General features: G+C 35.4%; 1 protein-coding gene across 4 annotated transcripts; it reads left to right on the top strand.

Annotated features, from left to right (window-relative positions):
* The first annotated feature begins 389 nt into the window (after nt 1-389).
* On the top strand, nt 390-10380 carry LOC110463002 (ankyrin repeat and SOCS box protein 3-like). 4 transcript variants are annotated; one of them, XR_002464335.1, is made up of 5 exons: nt 390-544; nt 4791-4935; nt 5049-5735; nt 5985-9806; nt 9851-10380. XR_002464335.1 is itself a non-coding variant. In XM_021517307.1 (4 exons), exons 2-4 carry the CDS (start codon nt 4800-4802, stop codon nt 6908-6910), a joined length of 1749 nt encoding a protein of 582 aa, XP_021372982.1. In that variant the 5' UTR covers nt 390-544; nt 4791-4799; the 3' UTR covers nt 6911-10380. The 4 variants fall into 4 exon arrangements, 3 of the variants coding, with proteins under 3 accessions (XP_021372982.1, XP_021372983.1, XP_021372984.1); XM_021517307.1 differs by having other exon boundaries at nt 5985-10380; XM_021517308.1 differs by lacking the exon at nt 390-544 and adding an exon at nt 588-666 and having other exon boundaries at nt 5985-10380.

Consider the following 10380-nt stretch of genomic DNA (forward strand, 5'->3'; position numbering starts at 1 on the left):
GAAAGCTCTATATATATAGAGTTCACTTATTAGAAATACAGATTGCGCATCGACATATATAGATCTCGGATCATAGAGACATTTTATTTCTCATGAAAGCGGTAATTTAAATCCCTTTAATAGGTGCAAGCTGTTTTAACAAAATAAGTTTACATACAATTGAAAAGTAATCTGTATCGCCATATTTTTCACTATTATTCAAATTAAAGCGATTTAAGCCATTCATTATATGACTAACATTGTTTAAAAAAAACGATAAAAACTTAATGGATTTGGAAAAAATAATTTCACTATGGATTGTTAAGCTAACGATGCTTCCAGTTTTGACCTCTGAACTACCTTCGGAACTCTAGGTATATTTTTATTAAATCCACAAAAGGTGTACCGAATGTCGAGGAAATGGTTGCAGAAACTTCACCTGTTCACTACGAACACGCTGGCAGAATACAACATGACAGGTGATTGCATTTCTCACCTGTCAGAGGTATTACAGCTACACCTGGATGGTATACGCATCAGACTCGGAGGGACACACGTAACATAGGTAACGTTGGGATTACTTATTTATTTACCTGTACGAGTTTATGGTGAACTGGCGCGTCTACTAATCCACTGTCGAAACTTGTCTATTCGGATTACAACACTGAACAATAGACACTAGAACAGGTATGACGGAGTTATATACACGTGGGTTTGTGTATTGTACAGATTGTAAAGGGATTTTGACAATGTAGAGGATAGGATACACAATCGGACTGGTAATTTGCAAGCACAGCATATATATATATATATTATATGTAATAAGCAGATAAATGTAATTGTCATAACAACAATCAGGTTGACACTACATGTACACCTGTGCAGGTATTGTTCTGGTAAATCAGAGACGCACATAATTTTGTCTGACAACTTAGACTGTTAGAGCGAAACGTATACACAGATTGTGTGTCTGCTACTGTCTGCTATTGTACTTACAATTGAATATTTGGTTTATTGTAAAGTATAAACAAATATTGTACCGAGCATGCCGGGATAAGTCTACAATAAATAGGTAATTAATACAAAATTCTATTTATAAACATTCCTGTGGTGGATTATATAGTGTATTGGTATGAGTGCCTCACGAGGTCTCATACTGAAGTTCTGAACTGAAGCCAAGAAATTGTCCCTAAGGAAATATTAATGGTTATATAATGTATATGTAATTGAATGCACATGATACTTGTCTATGAGAAGAAGAATACCTGGTAGATTGTCTGATGCATATATAATACATGTAGATAAGAAGGTGTTTATATAATAACAGAGCTTGGCCTGAACCTTGTGCATGCATAGCTAGTATACTATATGTATGTGGCTTGATCATCCAAATGATATGCCATTCTTTGAAGGGAACTAATCCATATGTAAAAATAATATATATCTAAATGCAAATATTACATAATTTAATTTATATAAAAAAAACTGTTCAAACAATTTCACAACTTAAACTAGATCAAAGTTAGTGCTTTAAATATAGAGATCACTGATCAGACAGATGTTACCTGTATAAAGAGGTCACTGATAAGTCAGTTTAACCTGTATATAGAGGTCACTGATCAGACAGGTGTTACCTGTATAAAGATATTACTGATCAGACAGTTGTTACCTGTATATAGAGGTCACTAACCACAGAGACAGTTGCTACCTGTATAAAGAGGTCACTGATCAGACAGTTGTTACCTGTATATAGAGGTCACTGATCAGATAGTTTTTACCTGTATATAGAGGTCACTAATCAGACAGGTATTACCTGTGTATAGAGGTCACTGATCTGATAGTTGTTACCTGTATATAGAGGTCACTGATCAGAGAGTTGTTACCTGTAAATAGAGGTCACTGATCAGTCAATTGTTATCTGTATACAGATATTACTAATCAGACAGTTGTTACCTGTATATAGAGGTCAGTCAGTTGTTACCTGTATATATAGGTCACTGTTCATAGAGACTGTTGCTACCTGTATATAGAGGTCACTGATCAGCCAGTTGTTACCTGTATAAAGAGGTCACTGATCAGTCAGTTACCTGTATATAAAGGTCACTGATCAGTCAGTTGTTACCTGTATATAGAGGTCACTGATCAGTCAATTGTTACCTGTATATATAGGTCATTGATCACAGAGACAGTTGCTACATGTATATATAGGTCACTGATCAGCCAGTTGTTACCTGTATATAGAGGTTACTGATCAGTCAGTTACCTGTATATAGAGGTCACTGATCAGTCAGTTGTTACCTGTATAAAGATATTACTGATCAGACAGTTGTTACCTGTATATAGAGGTCACTGATCAGTAAATTGTTACCTAATGTTACTCTAATAACAGACAGCTGTTGCTACCTGTATATAGAGGTCACTGATCAGCCAGTTGTTACCTGTATAAAGAGGTCACTGATCAGTCAGTTACCTGTATATAAAGGTCACTGATCAGTCAGTTGTTACCTGTATCAAGATATTACTGATCAGACAGTTATTACCTGTATATAGAGGTCACTGATCAGAAAATTGTTACCTGTATATAGAGGTCACATAAAGAGGTCACTGATCAGTCAGTTACCTGTATATAAAGGTCACTGATCAGTCAGTTGTTACCTGTATCAAGATATTACTGATCAGACAGTTGTTACCTGTATATAGAGGTTACTGAACAGTCAGTTACCTGTATATAGAGGTCACTGATCAGACTGTTGTAACCTGTATAAAGATATTACTGATCAGACAGTTGTTACCTGTATATAGAGGTCAGTCAGTTGTTACCTGTATATATAGGTCACTGTTCATAGAGACTGTTGCTACCTGTATATAGAGGTCACTGATCAGCCAGTTGTTACCTGTATATAGAGGTTACTGATCAGTCAGTTACGTGTATATAGAGGTCACTGATCAGTCAGTTGTTGCCTGTATCAAGATATTACTGATCAGACAGTTGTTACCTGTATATAGAGGTTACTGATCAGTCAGTTACCTGTATATAGAGGTCACTGATCAGTCAATTGTTACCTGTATATATAGGTCATTGATCACAGAGACAGTTGCTACATGTATATATAGGTCACTGATCAGACAGTTGTTACCTGTATATAGAGGTTACTGATCAGTCAGTTACCTGTATATAGAGGTCACTGATCAGTCAGTTGTTACCTGTATCAAGATATTACTGATCAGACAGTTGTTACCTGTATATAGAGGTCACTGATAAGACAGTTGTTACTTGTATAACGATATTACTGATCAGACAGTTGTTACCTGTATATATGGGTCACTGATCACAGAGACGATTGTTACCTGTATATAGAGGTCACTGATCAGTCAGTTATTACCTGTATCAAGATATTACTGATCAGACAGTTGTTACCTGTATATAGAGGTCACTGATCAGACTGATGTAACCTGTATAAAGATATTACTGATCAGACAGTTGTTACCTGTATATAGGGGTCACTGATCACAGAGACGATTGTTACCTGTATATAGAGGTCACTGATCAGACAGATGTTACCTGTATATTGAGTTCACTGATCACGCGACAATTGTTACCTGTATAAAGAGGTCACTAATCAGACAGTTGTTACCTGTATATAGAGGTCACTGATCACAGAGACAATTGTTACCTGTATATAGAGGTCGCTGATCAGACAGTTGTTACCTGTATATAGAGGTCACTGATAAGACAGTTGTTACTTGTATAACGATATTACTGATCAGACAGTTGTTACCTGTATATAGAGGTCACTGATCACGGAGACAATTGTTACCTGTATATATAGGTCACTGATCAGACATGTTACCTGTATATAGAGGTCACTGATCAGACAATTGTTACCTATATATAGAGGTCACTGATCAGACATTTACCTGTATATAGAGGTCACTGATCAGAAAATTGTTACCTGTATATAGAGGTCACTGATCAGACAATTGTTACCTGTATATGGAGGTCACTGATCACAGAGATAGGTGTTACATTTATTTAGAGGTCACTGATCAGACAGTTGTTACCTGTATATAGAGGTTCCTGATCACAGAGACAGTTGGTACCTGTATATATAGGTCACTGATCACAGAGACAGTTGTTACCTGTATATAGAGGTCACTGATCAGACATTTACCTGTATATAGAGGTCACTGATCAGAAAATTGTTACCTGTATATAGAGGTCACTGATCAGACAATTGTTACCTGTATATAGAGGTCACTGATCACAGAGACAGGTGTTACATTTATTTAGAGGTCACTGATCAGACAGTTGTTACCTGTATATAGAGGTTCCTGATCACAGAGACAGTTGGTACCTGTATATAGAGGTCACTGATCACAGAGACAGTTGTTACCTGTATATAGAGGTCACTGATCAGTCAATTGTTACCTAATGTTACTCTAATAACAGACAGTTGGTGATTGTTTTTAGATGTAACTGATATATACTTGATGAAAGAGAGGCTGAGGCTCGTTGTCCTTAGTAGAAAAATGATTACACATAGAATTACCCCTAAAAACCTAGGGTTTACACAGAAAAAGCGTGGTAAGAAATGATAGTTATCTCTATATGCATGTGTTTTTCAAAAAGGTGCTAAGTGTAGTCCTAAAATTAGAATGTCAGAAGTATATGTATATGCAAGTATAAATGTAAATAAATAAATTGGTAAAGTTGATTAACATTACTGTCAAAAAGTTTTGAACTCTTAGCATTTAAGCAGGACTAGACGAAAGAGATTTTGTATAAATTCGATGTTTTCCGATATTTCCAGGTACTTGCCATGGCATGTGCAGAAGATGGGGTATCTTTGGATACCATTGTGGACATCCTCAGGTGTATTTGGCACTGTCCCGAAGATCATGCAATCAAAAAACTCAGACAACACCCAAAAGTTCTAAAGGAACCCTTTGGATTCGGTATGTATTCGTTGTTCAGATTTAATAAAACAGAATCACAAATTAAATTGCAGATTGAAAGAATTTTATAACTCACCCTTGAAAATGTAATAATTTATTTTTATTTTTTTCAGAGTATCTAAAAGATGACAAAGTGTGTGTTTGTCATCACATCTTGGAGAGACTACAGCACAATGGTCACATCTTCCACGTCAATAAATTGTGTGACTTAATTCTGGCTGGATCCTGTCCCCATGTCAGTGAAAACTCTCCAGTGGAATGTATCAGCAGGGCGGGGACTTACTTCATCACGGCTGCAGCGGCCCTGGGTAAAGAGGATGTTGTCCGATATCTTATGATCAAGGGCAGCAGTCTTGATGCTAAAACTCAGGTCCTAAAGCTGGCTCCCATACATCTTGCTCTGATGAAGAATGATTTGAACATGTTATATTTCCTGTTAGCCCGAGAGGTGGAGGTTAATGTTTATTGTGAGTTTTCTGAGGGTCGTTTTTCACCATTGATGTTGGCTGCTCGTGATGGAACAGAAGAAACTGTTAATCTTCTTCTTGATGTCCCAGACATCCGATTGGATTTTCTAAATCAGAGTGAGACTGGAGCTTTAACTTGTGCATTACAAAACAAAAATTCAAACATTCTGGACATCCTGATCAGAGCTGGAGTCCAGGCCTCTAAAACCACTTTAGAAAAAGCAGTTCAGATGAACAATGCAAGTACCCTGGAGAAGATTTTGAAGACAAAACCTCTGACATATTTTGAGGACGTTTGGCGGGTTCAGGCTATTCACCAGGCAGTCAAGCAGGGTAAGTGTTGTAATAATGCATGAATAAAGCAAACAACAATATGAAAGAAATCATACACCACTACATGATTGCACAGTATTCAGAGTTTTATGTTGTACTTTCATTGGAGTTCAATTTACAAAGCAAATATGTTTCATATTATTTCTAACTGAATTTTCAATCATTGATAAAGTTTTAGTAAAGAATAAACACAAAATCAGTTTAAGCAAAGAACACTTTTTGATCTGTGAATCATGTTTTGCATTGTAGGTAGCAGTAAGTTGCTGAAGGTCTTATTTGACAAGGGTTTCTCGCTGAGTCTGTCCTCTGCTGTGGATCGTGCTGCAGTAGTGGATACAATGACTCGACACTACAGCCCACTTCACGTCGCAACCCTAAACAATGATGCAGAAATGGTGGGTGTACTGATCGACGGAGGAGTCAGCATAGATTCACACAAAATACAGGATTACACAGCCTACGACCTAGCAATAGCTATGGGATTTGACAAAGTGAAATCTGTGATAGAAGCCAAGGCAGGCCAGCCGTTACACTCGTGTGTAAGATACCAATACGGACCCTACAATGCTCTATTTTACCTCAAAGGAATTGACCGCCCAGGGATGATTCGACAGCTTGCTGCCAAGGGCTACGACCTAGATGAGACTTACCAGGGCCATACCAAACCTATATATTTTGCGATTCGTAGTGGAGACCATGTGTCACTGAAAACACTGATACAACTCGGGGCCAACCCTGATCCGCAACTGCGTAAAATTTCGCCAGGAGTTTTGGACTCTCCGTTAGCAAGTGCAGTACGATTAGGAAATGTAGAAGCAGTGAAAATCCTATTAAGTGAAAATGTAAGGATAAGTGACCAATCATTGTTCTGCTGCAAGGATGCCAGCATATTCAGACTTTTAGTTGACGCTGGTGCAGATATCAGGAAACATACAAAACACTGGCAGAGACTTTATGAGCTGGCACGTCTGTGGAAAGTCCCGTCCATTCAGAGATTTCTGGACCAGGACTTCGATGAGCCACAAAGCTTGTCCCTTCTGTGTAGAGATACAATACGATATCATTTCCATGGGAAGGCACTCAACTCGTTCCTCGATCACCAACATCTCCCTGGCAGCATCAGAAGGATGCTTACCCTGGAGGACCTTCTCAGCACATTTTCACCATACTACTAAATAGTGCTGTATTATCTAAGGGAAATTCTGCCAGTTTTGTCAGTTACGAGTGACTGAAAAAAATCAACACAAAGCTATGGTGATGTAGGAATGATTTAAGGCATTTTGTTCATTAGATACATGAGATTCTGTTTTAATAATAATCAGGTTGGTGCTGTTATTTTTATGTTGTTATAAAAACTGCCTAAAAGTAACTGATACTGATTTTTTTAGATCAAAATAATGCTGGGCATTAAAACCAAGTAAACCATGTTATTGACTGCTCAAAAAGTCATTGTATTACAGATTTGATTTTGTTCCTGTACTACAAGTTTTAGTTGTCTGGATATGTAACAACCCTGGTATTAGCCAGTACAATTTGTATGCTGACACGTCTGTCTTACCAGAACATTAATGATTCAATATGGCCTGTAAGTAGCAGATCTGGATCAAGACGTAAACTGAACTAGGATTAATTTGATTCTTACAAATACATGTGTATTCAATTGGGCACGTAATTAATAGCATGTATATTAGCTGCTGAATATTTATTTGTGGGTAACATTTATAGGTTATATACTCTCAAGTCAGGTTTAGTTGTACAATCAATATTTTTTCATTCACACAAGAAAACCATATGGGCTGTCTAAAGATTTTCACAACATGACAGGTTGTTAGTTTTTGTAGTTAAGCAGATTTTTTGTCTTCTTGTTTTTGTTGATAAATTTGACCTAACAACTGTGATAACATGTATTATTAGATTTGAGGAACGAAAAAGCATATTTAAGGATGCATGCTATCAGACACAGAAGATAGTTCTGTTAGAATTATCTCCCTTTATTTGTGTAAGATTAGCATTATATGCAATTATTCAGCATCACCTTGACCATCATAGTTGTATAGTAATACTACTGGCTGTAAATTACATCAAAGGATTGTGCTTTTTAATCAAATGATGATTACATAGTTATGGCACTCTCATTGTGTTTTATTGTCTGTTTGTAAAACTGGTAGGCTTTTCATAAATAGGCCAATTATATAAGTAGCAATTTGTGTTTAAAAAAGATTATAGAATTCTTCTATCAGAATTTATGATATACTCAAAAATCAATTAACATTAATTTTTGAAAAATATTCCCCAGGAAACATCTGTACACCTGGAAGTGTGTTAAAGATCCAAATTACCATTTTGATTCATGAAAGACATTTACAGATTGCTCAGTATGAAACTCTTTGTTAAAAGGAGGTACAATTTACAGAAGGGAAGCATATTTCCTTAGGTTAGTAAACTTTGGCTCAACGTGGAATAGTGAAGGGAAATTTAGTCTTACCATGACAACAATATTTAACCAAGTAAAACAGTATTTATCATGTATTTTATTTATTAATTGTTGGTTGCCTTGCCTTGTTTTAAGTTGTTCTTTGGAGTATGTGTACACTTTTTTTGTAGAGTACACGTTCACCATAGCTAAGGCATAATGTTTTGTTTATTTTGTTTAAAGAAACATGACATTTTGATTTTTTATTCCATGACGACTGGTACGCAATGAATGTATAGTTCTTGTTCAAGGCTCAAAGAGTTTATAATTGATATTTAGTAATATATAATCATATCAGCTCAAATGTTTAAATTTCAATGTAATATTTTAAAGAGTTTTTTTATACAAACAAGCTGAACTTTTAGCTACATATTCCTGGCTACAAAGAAAACACCGCTCCAGAATATACATATAGTTTGACATTTAATTTGTTTTACCCTCAAGTTCACATATAGGTCAACATTTAATATGGTATGTGTACACTCTAAGTGCCTTTAACAATATGCTCATGGCTGAAAAGTTAAAACCAATAAGAAACATCATGTAAGAAAAATGAATCATCTTAATGATTTCAAGATGAATGTATTGTTTTGATAGCCTCAGGTGAAAAAACTTCCTTGATTCCACAATAGGCATCCAAGTATATGGAAAAATGTAATGACAATCAGGAAAGTGCTAACGTTGAAAAAGCCATGATAAAAAGCAATCTATTTTCATTAGTGCTTTAACTTGTTAGTTCTAGTATGAATGGGTTGTTATTAATGTGTTAAATTTATTGAATCTCTATAATGTAATTTTTATAACAAAATGCATCACTGATGTGGCCTTCTTGATGTCTGTTTTGCTTAACACCATTCTCAGGTACACAAGTTAACAATAGTGTATTGTTTTATACATACCTTTATAATCAGGTGGTTTTTTTTGTGATAAACAAAAAATGGAATGATGTTTAACATGATAATGGTGATTGATTTTCCCACTTTTCTGTATCAATGCACCTATATCAAAGTTTAAAAAAAACACCTTTATGTGAAATTGTGAATTGTGAATTGCTTTCACTTTGCTAGAAGGTATGGAATGCTACAAATGCATAATACATGTTACATGTGTTGGTGCAATCAATTGTTTTGTTTTGTTGGTAATTGACGATTGTTTTTTAAGGAATAATGATGTCTTGCCTTGCATGATTTATCAATTTATATTTTGAAACTGTCTCACAGATATTTTGCACATGATTTTTCGGTGTCAAATAAAAAGTTGTTTTCATTATTAGCAATTAATTTTTGTGTCCATTTGATTTCTGAATCTTCCAAATAGAATCTTTTATATAGAGGATACATTAACCATTATTAACTCTGACCAGGCAATGAAACAGATCTTCAGCCTGCATTTTGAAATAAAGATTGGAGCCTGTTCCCTGATATGGAGTAACTTAGAGAAAAATGATATCTCTTAATAGACAGGTTGTTATTTTATAGAAAAATCACTATTTCAGAAATTTAATATAGGCAGGAGATCTTTGTAGAAATAAAAAGAAAGGGGTTCCTTATTTACAGGTAGGCAATATAAAATATTAGACAGATGGTCCTTATTGACAGGTGATCTTCATAGAAATTAAAGGACAGATGGTCCTTATGGACAGGTGATAGATGGTCATAATTGACAGGTGACAGACAGTCCATATTGACAATCAATCAATCGAGAGATAGGCTGTACATACTTCGTATACTTCTCTCCGAGCTCGAAATAGCCTTGAAAAAACAGAATTCTAATACAATAAGAACGAATTTAAACAGAAGCATAATACATGTACTCTATTTTATTACATTTCACATTTGATTCAAATTATATTTCCCATCCAAGTCTAATAAAATATGTCGATGACATACTGTATTGGTACATACTAAATGTCCAACCCAAGTACAATAAAAAGTGTTATATGGTGACATGCTGCATAGTGTGTTTTTTCACTTGTAGTATATTTCATGATTTTGACAATTATATGAGTCTGACAGCAAACTCAACATGATGAACATTTTTAGTCGAGTGACACTACCTTATAATCTCAAAAGTGCCCATTCAATACTTGTGAAAGGAAGTCTTTTCCACATAGAGTAAAATGTCTCCAAATGTTATTTAACCCTTTCACCCCTAAGTAACTTAAGGAGACTA

The sequence above is a fragment of the Mizuhopecten yessoensis genome, unplaced genomic scaffold (genome assembly GCF_002113885.1).
Source record: "Mizuhopecten yessoensis strain PY_sf001 unplaced genomic scaffold, ASM211388v2 scaffold10849, whole genome shotgun sequence".
NCBI lineage: Eukaryota > Metazoa > Mollusca > Bivalvia > Pectinida > Pectinidae > Mizuhopecten > Mizuhopecten yessoensis.

What these genes read in the sequence shown, in the direction of transcription:
- LOC110463002 (XM_021517307.1), top strand. Translation starts at nt 4,800, where the DNA reads ATGGCATGTGCAGAAGATGGGGTATCTTTGGATACCATTGTGGACATC. An exon ending in AAAGGAACCCTTTGGATTCG is followed by an intron (nt 4,936 to 5,048) that starts GTATGTATTCGT and finishes TATTTTTTTCAG; the next exon opens with AGTATCTAAAAGATGACAAA. An exon ending in TCACCAGGCAGTCAAGCAGG is followed by an intron (nt 5,736 to 5,984) that starts GTAAGTGTTGTA and finishes TTTGCATTGTAG; the next exon opens with GTAGCAGTAAGTTGCTGAAG.